The 23,107-nt window shown below is 38.6% G+C and overlaps 1 protein-coding gene across 1 annotated transcript; it reads right to left on the bottom strand.

The window, feature by feature from the left end:
• Positions 1–1,676: 1,676 nt before the first annotated feature.
• Positions 1,677–22,650, bottom strand: ERMP1 (endoplasmic reticulum metallopeptidase 1; the record flags this gene model as incomplete). The annotated part of the gene is made up of 15 exons (XM_084225306.1): positions 1,677–3,936; positions 5,095–5,258; positions 5,776–5,891; positions 6,547–6,749; positions 7,236–7,388; positions 8,171–8,361; positions 8,905–9,079; positions 11,796–12,016; positions 13,235–13,447; positions 14,832–14,924; positions 16,462–16,608; positions 17,486–17,591; positions 17,919–18,046; positions 21,454–21,755; positions 22,370–22,650. The coding sequence occupies 15 exons, from the start codon at positions 22,648–22,650 to the stop codon at positions 3,772–3,774; spliced, it is 2,658 nt and encodes an 885-aa protein (XP_084081432.1). The 3' UTR covers positions 1,677–3,771.
• Positions 22,651–23,107: the final 457 nt, after the last annotated feature.

The raw sequence follows: 23,107 nt of genomic DNA on the forward strand, positions 1-23,107 counted from the left end.
AACCAGCACCTTCTCCCTTGAATAAACCATCTCCAAATAAACTCTGCATGGGCAGCCTTCTAAGATGGTTATTTAAATTCACCTGTGCACTTACTGGCTTTGAAGCTTCTATTTGTTCCATTCTCAGAACAGATTGAAGGAACTATTCCTTTTTAGATGAATCACTGCTAATTTTTAAGACTGATTCTTTCATCTTTCTGCAACTGAATTTTTTTAAAAAGTGTTTGCTAAGGAACGCTGATGCTTGACATCCTGCTTGAAATACAGATCTCCCTAAACTGGCTTGTACTTCCTGCTCAAGACTCTGCTTTAATGCTTAGCATGTTCTCAATGCTGCACCCACAGCTTTGACAGAACCATGAAGAGTTGCAGCCCAACAGAACCTCTTCCACAGTTAACAGGAGAGCCTGGCTGATGTCTAGGATCAATTTATCCCCCAATATTGAAAGGGATTTACATGAAGGTTGAGAATGAATGTTCTGTCTTCAAAATGGAAGCCAGTTACATAAATTGACACTAACCACAGAATGTAGGTTTACTGATCTTGCATGTATTCCTACTAATCTCCACCAAGACCACATACCAACTTCTAAAATGGGTCATCCTGAAGGTCCATTCCAGACAATTACCAAAAGTCAGTTTATGTTTAGCCCTCAAGGGAGAAAAGTATGGAACAGCTTTGCCATGCAGACAAACTGTTCTTCAGCTACGTCCCACCTGCTACAACTACCTCTGTATAGACTTGTTAGAGCTTGTCTATTTGATTAATGTTTCTCCAGGAGAACTGCAACCCAACACAGACTGACAGGCTATTAAAGACAGGTCTTACTAGCACAGAACAGACCCACTCAGCTCCACAGTCTGTCAGTTTGTGTATGATAGCTGAAATTTTCCTGTTCATTGCACCTTTCCCAACACTTCTTTCTTCAAATGCATGCTTCTACTTGAAGCTATGGTGACACACTATAAGGATGCACTAGATTGTATAACAACATGTAGGGGCCCCCTTTGCTTAAATTGATAAAGTGCTTAGTACTCAGCTTCAGAAATACATATTTTAATAGAAAACATAGTAACATAGTAGATTCTTGAAGTCATCAAAATGAGGGGAAAACCAGAAGAAAACAATTTAGAAAATGCTGTGGATGTAAATTGTTTCTGGTGAGCATAGGGCAATTCTAACCAACTGTTTACTGCCTCTAAGAATAAATAATGTTTCTACTCTATGCCCTTGTATCCATAAAGTTACCAGCTGCTTGCATTTCATACATTTCGAAGACTAAATCACACATAGCTCTTTAGGAGAAATAGTAACCCATAGTAGCAGACGACTAATCTACATGTACTTGAATAGGGAAGCAGATGGACACAAACAGATAACTTTCCCATCCTGTTCTTTTGTCTTGGATTAACAAAAAAACTGGTCTCAACCATCAATTTTGCAAAGAATACTTAGCTTGGCTACCAGTGATTCCTCTGTATCACATCTTTTTCAAAAACCACCTTCCTCTCCAGGAAACCACCCAGAATTCCCATTTTGACTTTTCTCAACTCAGATGATTTTTGCATTCTTTGGCCGAGCTTATCTTCCACACAGCTCTAACACCAGCTGTCTAACCCAGCACCTCTTAGTGGTATTTCTACCCCAAACTCAAGTAAAACATTACTGCAATGAATGAAAACTCAAATATATAGCCTTTAATCATGCTAAAAATCAAGTGTCACCAATCAAGTTTTGCTTTTATTTACAAAGACTGAAACTGGCAACAAACCAGATATACCTCATAATAAATTTATTTAACAAGGATTAAATCCTGAGAAAGCAGAAGTTATTGCTTCACTTAAAGTTTCAGAAATTGCCAACAGGCATTTTTATATTTTTGGCTCCCAGTATGAATTCTTCACACAGCACTTCCAAAGCTTTAAATCATAAGCAAAACACAAAAATCAAAACTGAGAAAGACGGTAAATATCAGTGCAGCTTTAGTTAACTAGCTGTGCATCAGCTAGAGTACAGTACAACACATTCATTGAGATTCAAGACACAGGAGTTTTAGTTCATAACTCTGATTTTCAAATCATTAATAGCACTTTTAAATAATAGAGGGATTGTACTTTCAAATCAGATACAATCAAGTGAGTGATGATTACTGCACATTAATGTATAAACCCACAGGTTCTAAGATACTGATGGCCAGTTCATTATGATTACAGTAATTAAACCTCTTATCCTAGTCCATGCGTGAGTTGACAATCTTTGTTAATGTCCCTTGCAACCAATGACACTGGTTCTTTCCACTACGACACACAACTACAGAACAATTCAAAGTAAAAATACCTGACTGGAGAGTTGTTATCCATCACAGCTCACACAAATTAACTGTCACAAAACTTTCTTTCATGTGCTCTGCAAACTTACCAGTACTAGCATGTTTCTACTCTAAATGATGATGTCTGCACAAAATCTGCTCTGCGTGACATTAGGCAATACTCATGAGATTTAAAAAAACTATTTAAATTTGTAGTGTGATACTGATATAGCCAAATGTTTTATATATAATTTGGAAAAAAACATTAAGTTACTTCAGATACATCAAGTTCTTTGAATTTCAAAAATTACCCTTAACTATTAACCACTGCACTAAAAAACTCCAAAAACCTGGTAAGTATAAAAAAAGAGGTCAGTAGCTTCTGATTTCAAAGCTTGCCAATTAAAATTGGAAGATACTCTAAAATACAGTCATTTATAAAATCCATCCTATGAAAATAGAATAAGAGCAATCCAGAATATTAGACATCTTTTCAAGATTACTCTTTTAGGTGCTTTTCCTTAAGGAAACGAAACCTTATTTTAAGAAATAGTAAAATGTATTAGCAAGTGCAATACTGACACACTACCAAAAGTTTCTCCAGAGGAGATACCAAAATTAGCCAATTCTAATAAATTGGAAGGAAACTGAAAATTTAGAGTAGATTAATGATAAGACATCCACTTAAAAGAGTAAGGACCTAGCACTCTTATGTACGAGAGAGCAAGTCACATGCTCATGTGCTGATAGTGAAAGATCCCAATAGGAACAAAACCACAAGATGGCAATTAGGTTGAATTTAGCCACTCATGCTGTAACACGAGAGACAGGAAAAGGGGTGGGACTAAGTTTTTTAACAGAAACATACAATTTGGATAAACAATTACCATGTCCCATCATAATATTGATTTCTCTGCATTGTACATTTGCCAAGGACTCAACGCAGCCTACATGAATACCACAGCTTTCAGTGACTTCATCCACTGACAAAAGTAATGCTCAGGACTTTGCCACCTCTGCCGTGCTCCCACAGGAACAAACACCTTCTAGCTGGAGATCAGACTTGAATAGGAGGATAGGATTGGTAGGTGATACTCCATGTATCAGTGAAGTACAGTTTTATTTTACATAGTATCAAAATAATTCCATGAAGCCCCCCCATTACAATTGCCACTATTTATTATACTAATATTACCTCGTCAAGTGCAGTTTTCATTTTAAGAAACCCACTAGCCAAACTGCCACTTCAGTGGAAGAGCCAAGGTGAACTGCATTCAGAAAAGTATCATTATATCCCCAAGACAGCAGCAGTCTTTAAATAGTCAAACTGCTAAAGAAACACCGTTTGCTGAAGTATTTTAAATACTTGCTGTAGTCTCTGGCATCTTGTTAGAAAGTGCTTGCCGTAAGGGCATGCTGCATCAGAGATAACCCTATTAGCCCTGCAGCATTGCTGTCAAAATTAAAAGACAAAAAGGTCATAGGTACAGGACCAGCCAGAAGAAAACGTCCAGTTTGGAAATCTCTCCAGTAAGGCATAGAGTTGAGGTGACTTTTGATCTTCCCCAAAAAAGTAATGTGCTGCTATGGCAAGGGAGACTATTCCATCAGAATGTTTCTCTGGGACCTGAAAGTGAGAAAAGGACAACACATTCTTTATGATTGTTCCTGACACTTCAACATAGATAAATTCAAATGCAGTATTCTACAGACAGTATCTGTGCAACAAAATGCATCCTGCACTTCTTTGGCCTCTATGTTAAAACACTTCCTTATCTTCACATCAGTCTGATTACATGACAAGTTCAATTTGAAATTAACTGGCAACCAGATGTTTAGATCACAGTGCATCTCATCGTAAGGCGGAACTGTTACACAGCTTCCACCTACTCCTACTTCAATGTTTGTATCTGTCTGTTTTGCTGACAAATCAAGATATGGACTCCAACACAGTATTTACACTGATCCTTCTACAGCAAACCCCTTCTGCCTAGCTTTGCCTTTATCAGACTTGCAAGGCGTGTCACACTTGAGATTCCAATCTTCCTTATCGAGGAAGGATTATGTGTTTAGACTGCCTGATGCAGGAAGGGAAAATGGACTTTCTGAACTTTCAAAGAGACTTGTAATATTTACTTGATAAGTGCTAAACCTATAGTAAAAACATACGTACAAAACCATACTGGCTAAACCTATAGTAAAAACATACAGGTCTGCAAAAAATTATTCCTTTGCAAGTTAGAAGGGTGGGGAGGCAGATAATAAATCCCACTCAAACAGCAAGGCTAGAAGCCTTCCTTCCAGCAAGGCTGGAAAGTAATGTAAAAGAAATTTTAGAAAACAAAGCTTTTACAACTCGCTTCAGCTTAGGTACATTTTCCACCAAGGATTCTATAATTTCCCAAAACCAAGCAAACAAGAGAGGAGAAAGGGAAAGGGAACTACTCATAATAATAAAAATCTACTCTGAAATAACAGTAGTAAAGATAAAACTTCAGGAACTGTGAGGTTAAGATCAGAGAAATAAAAAATTATGAACAAGGACCATGCAGACAAGAAAAATATTTTTCCCTTGGCCGTTTGTCAAGCTGGTGAACTACTCATGGAAAATACATGGGAGCTGATCTATAAAGCTGACGTATCAAAAGAGGGATACTAGAATTAAGATCTACCAAATAAAGCAAAGCATTAGGAAGTTACTGTGACATTTTTCACACAGGAATGCAGCCATGGTGGGAAGAGGGTGGACCAAGGCACCACCGGTTTCCAGCAGTGCCGCACTCACCGTCAGTTCCACCCAGAAGTGCCAGGGAGCTGCATGCAGCCCGCGGGAGTAGAACACAAAGTAGTCTCCCCCCAGGCTGGCGACCGGCATTCCATCCCCGAGGGACCAGCGGGACAGCGCCGAGCCCGCGCGCGGCCGCACGTACAGGGACATGTGGCTCGGGCCTGCGGGGACAGAGATGTGTGTCCACATGTATCAACTGGCAGAGGCAGAGCAACCACCTGCTTTCCCAGGGAACAGTAGGGCATCCTTGAACTACTATTCATGTGTTCCAAAGCATGACAGAAACGTCCTCTCTACGGAAGATGCTCCAATTTTTTGTAAGCACTGGGATAAGTGTGATGATGATGTAATAGAGGAACACAGGACATTTTATAATAATAAATATATAAAAGTCTTATACACACTAACACTTAAAATGCTACAAGATCCAGCTTAGAAAGGACCTTCTCTAAAACAAGCAAGACTTACTCAAGACAGATGAGGTTACTAGTCCCAGAAATAAGAACTGCAAGACACTACTCACAGCTTCTAGTGTGCTATGAAACTGAATTCATGCTAATCTCAGAAAACTCACTATCTTGGGAACAGCACTAGAACCTGCAGTACTGGAGTCAAAGCCTGATTTATTATGGGCATAAAGTAAACACAAATCATAAACCAGAAGCTTTAGTCACTCACCAGATACTTCAAAGCTTAACCTCACAGAATTCCAAGGCATCAGCTTCTTGGACAGAAGTTTAAACTGAACAGGGCTTCTTGGCAAAATTTCCGGAGCAGGAAGATACCAGTTTTTCCTGTGGAGACAAAAAAGTTTCAAGTTATTCTCAATACAACACCCTCAGGTCAGAAGACAAGAAGTTTCTCCATAGTACAGCTGACTGTGCTGCTACTACATGAAATACACAAAAGGTATTGATTCTAGCAGAAGACAGGTAAAATCAGCTTTTGGCCAGACAAATATTTAAAGGGCATATTAATAGAAAAATAGTCACTAGTATATCAATTCATTACCTTCATCTGCCTGAGATTACAAAACAAATGAGTGAGAATATTTTCACCTTCAAACAGCTAAACTTTTGCTCTCAAGATTATTGTGGTGTGAGAAACAGCCACAGAAGCTGGTTTCTTTCTGTGGAGACCTGCTACCCTAAAGATCCTCTGCTGTCAGCTGCAGTGTAGGAAGGGAAGAAGACATATATCCTCCTCCTCTGAACTGCCCTTTAGGAGGCCCCCTCTTCACCTTTTTCTCCCGTGCAGCTTACATCTAATTTCCACACATCAACTTCTACAGTTCCTGTAGCAGACCCATGGCAGAAGACACAGACGAAGGATTATTTACTTCAAGACCAAGATTATCCTTGGTTTTTCTTCCCTTATATAAGTGAAATTGCATAAACGACCCCTGTACTTTGCAATAAAGTGCTCAAGTGAAGCAAAGTTCACACGAACCGGAACATGAAATGGACTGGCAGAATCCAAGGAAGGCCACAGAAGGGAGCCTGCTCCTCACATGGAGTTCTAATGGTGTCATTGATTTCAGGTACATGGGGAGTTATGTGAGAAATTCCATTATAATCAAACCCATTAATCCATATACCAGAGTCACTTTTAACCACATTTCCATCTAGATCATGAAATCTTCTGCTCGTATGCTAGAAGGAAAAAAAAACAACAAACACAAAGATAATGGAGCCTCTGGAGTTTGCAAGAGTCAGAGGTGATTCTGAAATGTCCTCCATGTGAATCCTTAAGGACACTGCATTTTCAGTAGACTTTTCAGCACTGAACACATATCTGAGTATTTATGAATATAAATGCAAGAATTATTCACATAAGAAATATATCATAAAAACACCATCAGAAGGTAACTGTTTTAGCCCACCTCAAACCACATTCACTTCTTAAATTACCATTGTTTACAAAATTCACCCACTTAAACCCCCCCCTAAAACACCCTGCTCTTCTGATACAGATGAGCTGAACACTGAAAGTGAACAAGGGAAACATTATCAATTGTTTCAAATCCAGGAATAATCATTAGACCTTTTAAACCAAGAAAGAAAGGGGATATTAAGCCTTGAAAAAACTAAACATTCTTGCAACCAAAAGAGGCAATACACATGCAAAGCTTTTCTTACCTGGAGAAAGACTCGCTTAGGCTTTGGATTAGCTGCATCAGAACTGTAAGGAAAGAAGATTCCACTACAAACGAGAATCAGAGTGACTACAAACACAGTAGTTAAAGTTACTAGCGTCGTTTTTGTACTTTTGACAAGGTAAATGAAGTTAATCTAGAGAATAAAAAAACAGTCCAGTTATAAAACTGCAACACATCAATATAAAACACTACTTGTATAATTCTAAAATTCAATTAGGGAACTGAAGGTACATTAAAAAGACGTAATTGCAAGTACCACCTCACACAAGACTCTTCTTTTTAAAACTAGTATTTTTAAGATTATTTCATTTATAGAAAGGAATAAAGTGAGTACTTCCTGGAACTTTCAGAATTTTCTTGTTTTTAAAACATCTGCCAAAAACAAACAAACAAACAAAAACCCAACAAAAAACCAAAACAAAAAAAACCCCAAAACAACAACAACCAAAAAAAACCCAAAACCCCAAAACAAAACAAAAACCAAACAAAACCCCCAAAAAAACCAACAAAAAACCCCCAAACCAATCTTTCCAGGTTCTATGGCAGCAGAAAAAGGCCACAAATCTGAGTATTCTTTTTGAATTTTGTACTTGTAATGTTCAGTCATACATTACATGTAAATCAAATCTCTACTCAAATCTAATCTCTACTCAAAATTTAGCATTACATTTCGTATTTTACACCAGTCTTTACTACATCACCACAGAGCAATATAAGCTCTGCTTCAATGATCTTTCTTTGACTAACACAAACTGTGGAATCTTTGACATATGTTCTAGAACTTTGCTGTAACATTTAAGATACTGTCAAATATCTTAAACTAACTAACTTCCAGCATTAATTAAAAACTTCATATTATTCTAAACTATAGTGAAAGCTTAAAGGTTTTAAACAACATTTGCAAATTCTACTTACAAAATAGGAAGACAGGATCATAGTGAAAATCACAATAAATCCTGCCAACACCATATCTGGTGGAATTTCTGAACCACTTCGTCCCATGACAGGTGTAAACATTTCAAACACAGTCCAACTAAGATACAGCATATACAGATAGGGAACAAACATCCCCAGCATGTACATCACAATAAACTTTATTGTGGCACCTATACACAACAGGAAAAAAACAAAAGACAAAAAAGGAGAAGCTTAAAAGGACATATACACACAGCTTTCCTGATATATCCACAAGGATATTCTGCTGCAAGTCCCAGTACACAATACTGGTCCTTATCCCTGACATGGATATGGGAAGAGGATTTCCTTTTGCACAGTCAACACCAGTATAATTTTCAAAACCACCACAAAATTAATCTTGTATGACAAAAAAAACTGAAACGTTTTCTGTCCCAAGCATCATTTAAATACTACAATATTTTTATGAACCTTTACTGTTTATCAAAATTCTGATCACTTATTAATACACTCACATATTCTTTTTATAACCTGAGACCTGGGATGTTTTTCAGTGTATTTTTTTAAATGTTTCACACTTTCAAACTGTCTTTAGTTCAAGAACACTTTTTTCATTGCAAAAATGTGACTTAGTTAATTTGACTACTCAAAGTCAATGTTTGCAATTTCTTCTGCTTAAATCAGAGTAGAGGTAGAAGTTTAGAAACATAATTTCTGCCCCTCAAAACCCATACCTTTTTGGCTGAATTCCTTGTGGATTATCAGCTTAGTGAGTAAAGGAAATGCTACCCATAAGGTACAAATGAATGCTGAACAAAGGCCCATCTGAGTCATCACAGCCAATACTATTGACCAAATCATCAGTGAGGCATCAAAAAAGACATCTCCCAGGAATTGCTCATTCACATTCTGTAACAAAAAAAAGTAAATATATTTCATTACTGTGCACATTCCATAGGTCCCATCTCATGAGTACACATAGAAAAACCCACATTCCTTGCATACAATTGTTTTCCTTGGGCAAAACATGTTTGAATAGCATCATCTCACCATGCTCTTACCATACAGAATTATCCATGACAGTATATTCTTAAAATTAGTTTTCTAAATCTGCTGACATCACTTTTAAAAGAGATTATATAGGCTGGGGAAGAAGGAGGAAGGGAATGTACAAGTGACAATACCAAAGAATACACAAGGCTAGTGTTTCAGGCAAAGAGGGCCTTTTTTAAAAAAACATAACACAGCATATTAAAAAACTGTGTAATACTTAGAGGTGAGAAATTATCTGGACCTCTTGAGAATGTAAACTTGTTTTTGAACAGCTGTTAAAAGACTTCTTACACAAGCACTATTATTAATGCACAAATATTATACTGGTGCCTTTTTAGGTTGTGCCACAAGCTGTCACTTCTGAAGTATGTTAATTAAAATACGTTACTTGTTTTGAATAAAAGACATCATATGTGAGACAACAGCAGATATGTTCTGGGGGGTGGGAGGGAAAAGAAGAAATTTAACCATCAAAAATATTATTTGCTTTGGGTTTGGGGTTTTTTTAAAGTTACATGGGTAATTCTGCAGTGTTTGCAGTGCACAATTCCTAACTGCAAATCTTGCTAGTAGTACAAGGGAGAGAAGGAAAAAAAAGAGGAGAGTGAAGAAACATAAAAGTTGCCAAACCTCTTTCAAAACATAAAGCTTATCAACTCACAAGTAGTTAAGCCATGAATCTGACTCTGATAGCCAAGGAAGAAACTGGCTTCCAAAATTTTTATGCAACTTTCAAGTCAAATGCAAGTTACAGAAGCAACATTAACTGTACAGTGTGGTGCAAGCTACAGCATGCAACACTTCTGATTTTCAGATGGTTGATCTGATGATTAGGCAATCAATAGGCATGAAGTAGATCTAGAGCCTGAAATGTCTTAACAGCTAATGAAAGTAACAACCAGCTCATCCAGATGACTGGAAAACAGTAACATTGCATCTATTTTATAAATGGCTCATCTTTTTCACAAAGGAAAAACACCAAAAACATGTATTTAGTAACTTACGTGTACCACTTAACACTCCCCTTCCCCAAAAACTTTCAGAAAACCTACTTCCAGAGAAAGACACAACAGATCCACTCAGAACTTTTCATACAATCAAATGGCATGAAGCTCTTAACATTTTTTCAAACATTTGTATTTGCATGACAACTAAGGCTTCCTAAATTCCGTTGTCCAAAACCCACCTTAATGGCTGAGATGATATAAGTAACAGCAAGCTGAATGACTAAATATTACTACACCTAAAACTTCAACCTAGCAGGCCTGAGTAGTCAACTTCTGCCCTGGAGGAGTGTCATCTATCAGATACCTCAAGATTATTTGTATTTAACAATATATTTGTATTTAACAGTATAAAATGTTATACTCCATAATTATGCAATTATTGCACAAGTTAAATCACATTGGTTAGTCCATAAAAAAGAATCCTAAGCAAAACAGGTAAACAGACAGTAATCAGGACAAATGACAGCAATGAAAAAGTAACACACCAAATCCTCACTGAGCTTTGCAGGGGCCTAAATGACTTCTACCTATTGTAGAGAAGAACACAGACAACAAAGAGCTCTGCTCCATCTCCAGCTATGGTCAAAACAACTATAAAGCAGAATAATCACAGTATTGTTTAAGTTGGAAAATACCTTTGAGATCATTTCATGTAAGCCTTGCACTACCAAGGCCACTGGTAAACCATGTCCCTAAGTGCCACATTGAGATATCTTTTCAATACCTCCAAGGATGGTGACCCAACCCTTTCCCTGGGCAGCTTGTTTCAGAGCTTGATAATCCTTTCCATAAAGACATGTCTCAATATCTCATCTGAATCTTCCCTGGCATTACTTAACACTTCCTCTTGTCCTGCTGCTGGCTGCCTGGGAGAAAAGACCAAACCCCACCTGGCTATACCCTCTCTTCAGACAGTTGTAGAGAGTGGTAAGGTCTCCCCTAAGCCTCCTTTCCTCCAGCCTAAACAACTGCCTAAACCCCAGCTTCCTCAACTGCTCCTTACAGGACTCGTGCTCCAGACCCTTCACCAGTTCCACTGCCCTTCTCTGGACATGTTCCAGCACCAAAATTACTTTCTTGTACTGAGGGGCCCAAAAGTGAACACAGGATTTGAGGTGTGGCCTCACCAGCTCTGAGTACAGGGGACAATCCCTGCCCTGCTCCTGCTGGCCACACTGGTTGGTACAGGCCAGGATGCCATTGCCCTTCTTGCCCACCTGGGCACTGCTGGCTCATGTTCAGCTGCTGTCACCAGCACCCCCAGCTCCTTTTCCTGTGGGCAGCTTTGCAGCCACTCTGCCCCAGCCTGTGGCTGTTGTGACCCAAGTCACAAAGGCTCCTGCCTTTTTTCTGAAACATCTCCTAAAGGTCAATGCTGCCTTAAATCACATAGCTCTTACCTCTCTGATTTAGCAGAACAATCTCTATGTTTAGTTGAAGCAATTTTTTACAGTGACACTTTAAATACTAAAAACTTTTTGCCTTTTTTTTAAGCAGCTCAAATCTGCCTTCCACAGATTTAACACTTCATTGCTCTTCAACAATAACAAAAAAGCCTTGCCTACCTTGTAGAAGAACTTCTTGGCTAGCATGTGCACAAGAATGAGCTTAGCTGCAGCTGCAGTCCCATAGAGAGACACAGAAACATAGAAATGGGTGTACCAAGAAAGAGCCCGTCCAATGAAGGAGACAAACATTGCCACCATCAGGACTGCCACCAGTGTGCACACCCAGCTCGTCAGGGTTAAGCCAAACGCAGTCAGTAACTTCTTCAGGTTATGAACAGCTATGAAGAACAAAAAAGAAGTTTCATTTAACACTTGTGTATTCTACTGCAGACTATCATCAAAATTTTAATTACCCCATGGTGTAACTACTTTAATGACCAAAATAAAGAGATCCCCTGTGAAGATATCTTAACAGCATAGTTTGCATCACTTAGCCTAATTCTTTGCATGTCTATTTGCACACATCCCTGCTGCAACGTTCATTCCCAGAACATTGGTGTATTTTGCAGATCACAGCTTTCTTGATAGCAGAAGTTTTACTAGGGGGCCAGTGGAACCACAGTTCCAATTTTAAGTATACAAAAAAGCCCAACAAGAAAGCCAACAAAAAACAACCACAAAAACTCCAAACCAAAATAAAAACTCTCCCCTGAAAAAGTATAAAAACAAACGAAACAAACAAACCACCAAAAAAACCCCAAGCCCCCCTCCTCGTTCTCCCCAAAAAAGAACAAAAAAATTGAGTTGTTTTTCTTGTAACATTTTATTAATCCAAAAATGTTTTCTGGATTTTGAGGAGGAGATGGGTGTGATTTCTTAAGCCTTATTTCTTTTAAACAGGCATGTTCCTACACATACTAAGAAGATCTAACTAGATTAAAATTGTTTTACACTCTCTATTAAACTTTGCTGTCATTTCCCCCATATTTTTTTACTGGTCCTGTCTATTGACAGGTGTTGAAGAAACACGGTTCTGACACCAGATCTGAATTAAAAAAATAAAAAACATTATATGGATACTCTACAACATTTTTTTCAATTTCCAGATCTTTAAAAGATTAAATTTTAACCTTCATGAAATGATAAGAGACAAAATCATGATTCATAAATGCTAGACATCTAGGCCTATCATATTCTTTCACCATTATTAATACTCAGATGCAAGATTTAAACACAAAGCAACTCCTATGGCATGCTGCACACCTAAAATTTATTTCTGAAGTTCAACTAACTAGATGCTGTAATGGCCTAAACACCTTTTCACTCTGCTTTTGCATCTAGTAATTACTATTTGTTGAAGAGAATACAATTTAAAAAACCCAAAAAAGCAAAAAAAACCCCAAAAAACCCCAAACAAACAAACAAAAACACACCCGAAAACCCCCAAAAACCAAACCACAACAACAACAACAAAAAACACACACACAAAAAACCCAAAACAAACAAACAAACAAAAACCCCAAAAAACCACACAACCAAAAATCACCTACACTTACCTCTGGGTTTTGGCTGTAATACTTTTTTGCTTAAATAAAAAAAAGCAATTGCTGCTGTAATATAGTTCATAATTGTGCCAACACGAGCAGGATAAGCCAGGACAAATAAACCAAGTATATCAAAAAACACAACATTTCCATGCCGATACTCAAAAGATTTAGCCAACTTTTCTGATGTAGCTAGGTATTTTAGGACAGCCAGAATATTGTCACCTATTAAAGGAGCAGATGCACAGTATTATATCAAGGTTAATAAATTACCACACAGCATTTTTAATATAACCATTCTGAAAAACTGTATAAAAATATCCTCAATGAAGGCATGAATACACAAATGATTATACTCAAACAGGTATTTGACAGTACACACGAACAATATTTTCATGAGTTATTCTATCCAGCTGTCAAAATAAGTACACTTGGCAAGTTTCATGCACCTAGACACCACCATCAGTGAAGGCAACAGTCAGGCTTTCAGCCCATAAACTCTTCTTCACTTCTGATATTTAGCACTGGACTTGCAGGCTAACCCATAGAAGAGTTTATAATTTCCTAATCTTCATTCTTTTCTCCTCACCACTAAGTGATCCCTCCAGGTTTCCATGACTATGAATTACCTGCCTTTCCTTCCCTACATGACTGTAAAGACAAGACCACTATTTCACTCTGTAGCCTCCAGGTACCAATCACCTTTTGCTTTCACACCGTACAGCCAAAATACAGGTAACCAAATAACAACAATCATTCTCAACTTTGATTTTGCTTTTACTAGACCATTAAAAATGCTTACTGGCTGTAAAGTCCATCTTTTTTTTTTTTTAATATATCTGTGATATATTTAGTGAGACAAGTTCTGCATATAACCATCATGACCACTAAAATCATCTTTCCAATAGGAATTTAAAAGCATTATTTTCTCTCCTGCAGCTAAATTGGTGCAAGGAAATGTTTAAAAACCTAATTCATGCTGGTCATCTAAGCCAGCTTCTGTATAAACTCGAAGAGTGAATAGTCGAAATCCTGGAGGCATTTGGACTATGCTAGCTTTTCCTCGGAAATTTAATGTCTTCATCGTTTTCTTTACTGCATTCTGTCAAATAGCCTGCTATGAGCACAACCTGTTGCAGAAAATAAATCCTGTTTACCCAGTCTGTGTGCTACCACACAAGTTTGAGTGAGTTCTCTCCTAATACAAAAATCTCTGTTGGTAGATCAGTTTCTATGCCACCAATCTACTCAAAAGCTTCTGAAGAGAAACATTAACCAATAATGGGACTTAGTGAGATAAAAGGAACACAGAATGCTGAATAATCAGGTATCAATGGAGAGATAATAACTTTGATTTCAAAGCAACTGTGGAATCCAATGTTACTGGATGCTGATAAAGTTTATCTTCCCAAGCTGACCAAATATATTTCTCTTTAATTTAAAATTTATGCATTCCATTAATTCTTTCTTTGTGTTCTTGAGAACACAACCAACAGGTACTAAATGTGCAATTAAAATTATAATTTATACTACAGCAGTCTTACAGCAAAATGAAAAAGCAGCTACAATACTACTCTTTGGTAAATTACTGAATCCTTAAAATACCAACCTGCTCTCTGAATGGAATCTGTCAAAATTCTGTCTGATGTATCATATTCTGTATGGTAAATGTAACCATTTTCAATAAAAGCCAAATCTATTCCTACAGAAAGAAAAACAGCATTTTTAAGATCTATACAATCCTAAAACCCCAAAACAAATACATGAAAGCCTCCCATATACTTCACAGAAAATGCTGCTCTACTTTGAGATGAACAAAGTAGTCTTTACAGAAGGAAAACTAACTGGACTTCCAGTGTCTATAAAAGAAAACAGCTTTAAAACATTTTAAAGTGTATGTTCTTTTGCATGCACCCATTCCCAAGACATCTGGAGAAACATATGAAAATATCAGATCATCTCAGCCTCGTGTACAAGCTGTACAAGGTGCTTGCCAAATGCTTACTTGCAACACTTCAATAAATGTTCATGCTGAAAAGTAATAAAAAGCAGCACTGCGAAACTACAGAGCACCTTCTCAAAATACCAGGTGCGCTCTTTGTACTTCTAATGTGTAAACAAAAGTATTTACCAAAACCCAAAGGTTACTCTGCTTGATAAGTTATACATTCAGTGTATCCCATTCACCTGTTCAGCTGCCTATGCAAAAAGCTGCTACCTGCAATCTGAATTCTCACAATTTTTGGTGTCACAAACTAAGTCTCAATTGTGAGGAACGTACCAGTTGTTAAACTTAATTTTTTTTTAAATTGGTTTATCAAAAAAACCCCCAAGGTCAGTAAGAAATCATTTACCCTCCAGGTACGATTCTGAACAAAGAAGACACTCTACAAAATCAGCTGCTTTATTTTCAGACTAGAAATGTACTTCAGAACAGTACAGAATATGCCAGAACAACTACTTTGTACTAATAATCAGTTAAAAAATATCACTTTTCTTGAAAGTGACTCCTATGACAACCTGTCCTGGACAACAAGGACTTTACAGAAGTTTACAATCTTTTCACTGAGTGAACATTTTGCATTTTTTTCCCCACTTTCATTCCTCACAGAAAGGATAGCAACCTGTAAACAGATTAGCAAAACTAAAAAGCTTCTGTCCTGCCCTTGATTATGGGAAAAAACTAAACAAAACCTGCCAAAACCCCCTAAAAACCAACAACCAAATCCCACAAACAAAACACCACCATCAGTAAGGAAAAAAAACCAACCCACAACCAAAAAAACACAACAACAACAAAAAAACCCCTACCAAACAAAACCTAAGGGCAATGAAAATGCATTAAAGACTAAGTCACTATCTCTAAAGAAGATGATTTTGGTTTATCCATTAGATACAGACATTTCATTCCTGCAAGCAAGTTATTAGCATAATAAATGTACCAAAATGTTTCAAACCAGGATATTTAAGAGAGTACTGTTATTTCCCACAGTATTTTCCCGACTTTCAAGAAACTTTTCTACCATGAAACTTCTTTCTGGAAAACAACAGTCATCTAAAAACATCCCTACCAAACTATATGACAAACTCAATCTAAAAACTCTTTCCTTAGGAAAGGAACAGGGAAATTCCCTCCCAGTGTGACAGATCAAATTTGAGGATGTTCACATAGTCAACCAGAGACAAGTGTCCTTGTTATAAAAATGCAATCTGTATTGACGTGCCTTTTGATAACATACCTGGAACATTGCCAAAATCCCTGTAGATACGGAAGTCTGTATCTGCTGGGATAATGCCACTCTGAAATATTTCCTGTGCCACCACAGAGGCGAAGGGATGTTTGGCCGCCACTACATATGCTTGCACCAACCAAGGATTCTCAGGTCCTAACAAAAGATGAGCAGAAAATTCACAGCAAATATTTTTTGAACTTCAGTTAGGATATGCATTCTCATGGTAACAAATAACACAAAGTAACTAACTGGACATTTAACACTCTTGCCCCGCCGAGCATATAGTTAAGTACAATTGTGTTGGATGAATGACTCACACTTAAGAGAAAGAATTAGCTACACCTGAGGGGAAAAAAAAAACTAAGCCACTCTTGCCTCCCATGTTCAGTGGCAGAGCAGATAAGCCATGTCCCAAAAAGACCCAGCATTAATGAAGAAGTCACAACCTTTAGCCAAGCTTCCAATCCATCATGTATCACACATCAATACTGCTGTTTAGAAAAAAGTCTGTCCGCCTAAAGCATTCAGTGCAAGCAAACACCATTCTTGTACTTCATCAATACAAGAATGTCTGCAGTTCCAGCTAGGATGGGGCACAGGTCTAACCATAGCCTACAAAACACAGAAGTTTTGCTGCTTCCTGAGCATGAGATGGAGTTCTAATGCCAACATCTTCCTGATTTTACAAGAACTACCATGAAAAATGAATAGAACATGTGAAAGTATGAGTATTAAGATAAATGTACTATCCAAATACTTTTCTCCTTTTTATCTTGAAGTAAAAGGGAAACACAACTTCTATTATTCTGCCCTCCACAGGCTTCCCACCTATGAAGCAACTTCTGTGGTAGTGCTTTAGCCTGTAACTATTTAAGACTGAGAACAATTTAATTGCTGCATAGGACTGGGAAAAAGGCCCAGATGTTCTCTTGTCTTTTGCTTATGAGTAATTTTAAATATTCCTTCAAGTCTGCATAATTTATTACTAAATTATCCTAGTGTAGAAATTGGACACAATGCAAGCTCATACCTGTTTGAAAAACAAGTTCTTTTCCTCCTACACCTGCTGCCTCCAGGTTTATAAAAGCTCTGATTGACTTGGCCCACTCATGTTGTGTAATGAAGCCATGACTAGCCTTGATGGGGAAACAAAAAAATATAGGTCAAACATGTACCAGACAAGCCTAAATTTTATTTTCCATCATTCAAGACTGTACATAACTCAAGGCACAAGGCAGAAAACACAAACAGATGCAGAAAATGCAAGTCTTCTATTTAAACTAATATATACAATATCCTTAATCCAACTGCGTGTTTTCCTTTGAGATGCTACACGTTCTCTTCAGAAAAGACAGGTAATTATTGAATATTTCAAGAGATTAAACACAAGCGATATCTTTCAGTTGGTAAAAGTTTTAATATACTGCTTTGATGTATAATTTCTAATTTTGGCACATTCTCACCTGCAAAATATTTTCTTCTGCACCATTAAATAAGAATATGACAGCATGCTGCAGGGACTCTGATGACTTTGAAAGTGTGTTAAGTATTTCAAGCATCACCGCACAGCTAACAGCATCATCGCTGGCACCTTAAAACAATCGGCAAAATAATAATGCTTACAACAAACACACAGATTTGTAACAAAGACAAGAGAGAGAAAATAGTTTATGCTATTTCAGTTTTACTACAACTGCAGTACAAATGTGTTAAGCTTTAGTATATTTTCTGGTACTCTGTCTATACTAGTTGAAACCAACAGCTGAGAGAAAAAATATGTTCAGAAGCTGGTCAAATAAATGACAAGATTCAACACTACTGTTCAAGAGAAGCAGACTAACCAGGTTACTAGGAAAGCAATGTGATAATTATCTATTTTCCTAAATACAACATGAACAAACAAGGATGTAATTTTCATTGACAGCACTCTCAAATTTTAAGAAATAAACATTCCCACACAAGTCATCCTGAAGTGCTCTACACTGTTACAATGCATTCAATTAGGAGGTCAAAACCTCAAATTAACATAAAGCTAAGACTGCAAAATAAAGCTAAGGAAACACCAGAATTCACACCTTTGAAAGGTGAATTATGGAATTCTGTGAATTCCATAAGGTACTCACTACAATAAAAGATTTTCATTATCAGATGCTTTTCACCACCCTTCTTTACAGAAACCCCTTTCACTCTAATCTCTGTTGTCTTTGAGTTTCTCATCCACCTACAATCTCACACCTCCTATGCCCCACTGGTTTTTTATCTTGATTAAACAGCCATCTTTGAGCCAAGGCCTCCCATTTTCCCACTTCCCTCACTTTGGTGCAAGCTGTAGCACCTCCCTATCCTGCTCTAATAAATAGAATTTGGGAAAAAACAGGAATTTAAACCTCATTCCTGAGGGCTTGGGTTGCATGCATGTTGCTGACATGCACTGAGATGCCAACAATGGTGTGTTCAGGCATCAGCATGCTATTTAGGTACACTTGTTAGCTGCTCAAAATGTTCAATTTACACATGAAAGGAAAAAAAGAGCAGCTTTTCCAAAGTTTGTCACCAGGCAAAACTTAAGAAGTATCTGCTATGAAAAAGACATATTCCTAATATAAACATAAATCTTAGTCTAGGTTTTAGCTTTAATTTATTGCACAGAATAAGTAAATTTGAAATCTTTCCAATTCACCATTTTCAACCCTATTTCTCAGAAATTATGGCCTTGTTCTGACAAAAGATTTCCATAGATCACCACCCAAATACCTGATTTAAAGCCCTGACTGTCATAGGTTTCCACTGATTGTACAGAATATCACAGAACATTCTGAGTTGAAAGGGACCCTAACTGCTACCCCAGTTTATCAGGAGTCTGCTCTTAGCCACACCGAGTTATTTTATTTAAAATGATGTATTGAAAACTCAGGAGATCCATATAATTTATAGTTAGTCATTTACTTCCCTTGCTGTAAAGCTAAGAAAAATAAAAGTTATTGGCTTCAAGAGCCATACAGATTTACATATGATAAAAGGAGCCACACTGCCATAGACTATTATACAAACTTGCGGAGAAAATATACCCCAATACCTCATACACAACAAAACTGACATGAGGTTGTAACAGATTTTATGGCAGATATCTGTAAACTAAGAAAACCATATTATGTCTGCAATGATAATTTCAAGGATGTTTTTGCTGTCAAGTTTATCAGATAATAATCAAATAGGCCATATAAATTGAAGAGTAGTAAATCAGAACAAGAGACATATTTTAGGACTTCACAGATTATGTTTTTTCCTTCAGAAGGAACACAAGCTTTCTAAAATAAATTATTTACTGAGATTTGCTTCATGCATTTTATGTATATGAGCACCACAAGCAGATTATATTTTATTATCTGATTTTCAAATGTATTACTGAGTGATCTTTGAGTCACGCTGATTCCGGTTAAAAGCCCACCTTTTGGTGATGAAAGAAAGGGCTGTAAGCAAATAGCTAAGAGAAATACAGAAGAAAAGAAAACAAAATATTCTTGCTTAGGTAATGTGCAAGTGGCATACTAAGAAAACAAAACACAGAGCAGCTCCTTGCTGCTGTAAAGGGCTAGGCTGCTTTGTTATTAAGAACAAGCACACAGGATGACTCCTAGCTCCTCTGCAGTTTTCTCTAAAATCCTATACAAACCACTCCTATGTTTTTGGCCCTTCTGCAAGGTTGCAAGGTTGATGAAGTATTTTAGTGTCTGAGTAACTGTAAAGAAAATAACTGATGTAAACATAATCCTGTTTTATAATCCACAGAAATCGACACACAGTTTACACAGGACATCAATTTGAAAACAATTTTTAATTATCATACTACTAAGCTTGTGAAATACTCTAAGTCTTGTTAGACATGCATAAACTATACATACAGTAATTAGCATCTCTGCAGTTCCTCAGACACAGAGCATGTATAACAGTCATGCATTTATTAAGCTTAATTTAGAAGCTCATGTTGTACAAATATGATTGAGAAGAAAGAGAAGCTCTGCATATTATTTATGGACAGAAAAAAGGCAGAGGGAGTCCAGCAAAAGCTTTGTTTCTCTAGCTAACACTCAACTGGTCCCTTAATAATAAGGACTTGCCATATCTGCTAGAGAAGAGAAGGCTCACCACCAAAAAAAAAAAATATTGCGTGGGATGTAAATGAAGAAACTCCAGTAAAAGCTGCACCATTGGTGAGTGCCATCTGTGGATGTTTTTTAACTGTAATAACAGGCACACACCTGTGGCTGAGTGTTACGACAGATTTTGTGTTTTAGATCCATACCTTCCTAGCTTTGTTAAACCCACAAATTTACCAAGCAGTTTACACCCTTGCTACAGTAACTATTCAAAAGGACTAGATTTAAAAAATATAGAGGAACAAGAGTAAGAGAGTACGCAAAAGCGGTAGTCAAACTAGCAGTAAAAGATATACACACTATCAAGGTAACAGAACTCCAGCCTTTGATCACTACAGTCTTTTGAGAGAGAAGCTTTGAATGTGGAAAGAAAAAAAACCTGGCATATCTTAAGCATATCAGATTGAAAATCTGAGATACCAGCAAAAGGAGGGGAAAACAGACTCATTAGTGGGGGTGGGAATAGTCTCTGGCACAAACCACCCTGTGAAAGGAAAACCAGAATTAAATCAGTACAGAAGTATGAAAAGACCAGGAACGATGGGTGGAAACAGCACATAAACAATATGCACAAGCAGTGAATTACAAGAAAGGCGGATATAACCAAACTTCCTAGAAATCTAAATAAGCATCTGTAAATTGCTGCCTACCAGAAAGTGAGACTGAAATCCTGAGTTTAACAGGATCAACCTGTCACTCTAAACAATGAGTTTCACTGAGACGAAGTTGACTAGCTGGCACGTGCATTATTCTAATGTGGCTACTTGGTAGGAGAAATCCATGAGTCAAGCTCAGCAGCTCATGTCACACACAGAAACAGGGAACAAACACAGAGACCTACCTGGGGTATTTGGTACGGAATCAAAGTGACAATTGGATAACACTGCATGCTCAGCTCCATTGCGAGGTTCCAGCTTCACTACCACATTGGTTATGTTTGCATAGTAACTAGTAAAGCCCCCTAAAAAGTCAATGCTGAAGGAGCCTGTGGGCCTCTGTATGTCTACAGATATCTTGTGAGCATCCGTGCTTTCTCTTTCTATTCCCCTGATTTGTTCTAAGAGGTAGTTAACAGTAAGAACTTCATTTTCTGGACTTCCAACTGTTCTGGGCCCAATTGCTGTAATGTTGTCAAGATATCCCCTGTAAGACATAAATTAAAACTTAAGCATCAATACATTCAACATTTAATATGCAACTTATCTACAACTGTAACATTTTTGTAGATGGTTCTATTTCAAAACTCAAGGTAGGCAGAAGAGGCTAAAGCCAGTTAGATGGTAACTTGTAATGGGCATACATGCCTGATTAGGACTTCTTCTTAACTATTTACCATGCTATTAAGCCATGGTAATGGTCTTCTGATCTGAACATAACAATTTAAAAAGAAACAGAAGGGTGAATGGAGAAGCTAAAGATTTTACCTTTAGTGAGGTTCTGTATATGCATATACGTCCTTTTCTGAATGTCTGAAAAAATCACACTTTTATCAAGACATACACCTGACGCTAACATTCCAAAACTGAAATTAAAGTGATAGTTTTAGTCTTCCCGACGTCCCAGTGACATAACAACTGAAAACTTGCAAAGAAGCTTTCCCAGACACTGAGCACTACACGAGACTACTAGAACAGAACTATGGGGGAGGCGCTGTTCCATCAGCTCCGAGCTCTCGCCAAGGCAGAGCGCGACACGACCCCTTCTGCCAGGGACCGCCACCCACCCCGGCCGCCTCCCGCCCGGCAGCCCCGCCGTACCTGGCGCGGGAGGCGCTGAAGTCGCGGGGCCCGGCGGCGGCGGGCGGGTGGCTCAGCAGCTGCCGGTGCGACACCTGCGCCAGCGCCCGCAGCCCCAGCAGGTACAGCAGCACCAGCGGCGCTCCCCGCGCCTCGGGCAGCGGCAGCAGCGGCCGCCGCCCGCCCCGCTTCTTGCCGCCCGCGCCGGGCTCGCCGTCCTCTCGCGGCGGCGGCCGGCGGCGGTCGCGCTGTGCGGCGGTGGCGCGGAGCCGCCACCCGTCCGTGTCGCCGCCGCGCTCCATGGCCGCGCCGTCCGCCGCGCAGCCGCCGTACGGGCACGGGCGAGGGTCAGAGCGCGGCCTGGCCCCGCCCGCCGCTCACGTGGCCCGGCGCGGGGCCCGGCGGTGGCGCCGGCTCTGCCGCTGTCGCGCAGCCACTGGGTCGGTCGGGTTAGAGGGCAACAGTAAGTCACCTGGTCCGGCCTCCGTGCTCCAGCAGGGTCATCGCAGAGCACATGGCGCAGGACTTGTCCGTATTGTTCTTGAATATCCCAAATGAGGGGAACACCATAGCTTCTCTGGGCAGTCTGTTCCAGTGATCAGTCATCTGCACTGTAAAGAAAAAGGTTTCTTCCTCATGCTCAGGTGGAACCTCCTGTGCATCATTTTCTGCCCGTTGTCCCCTTGTCTTCTGCCCTCAAATCCTGTTGCTCAGAGCTGCTGAGAAGAGCCTAGTCCATCCTCTTGGCACCCTCTCTCC

The sequence above is a fragment of the Fringilla coelebs genome (assembly GCF_963513975.1).
Source record: "Fringilla coelebs genome assembly, chromosome: Z".
NCBI lineage: Eukaryota > Metazoa > Chordata > Aves > Passeriformes > Fringillidae > Fringilla > Fringilla coelebs.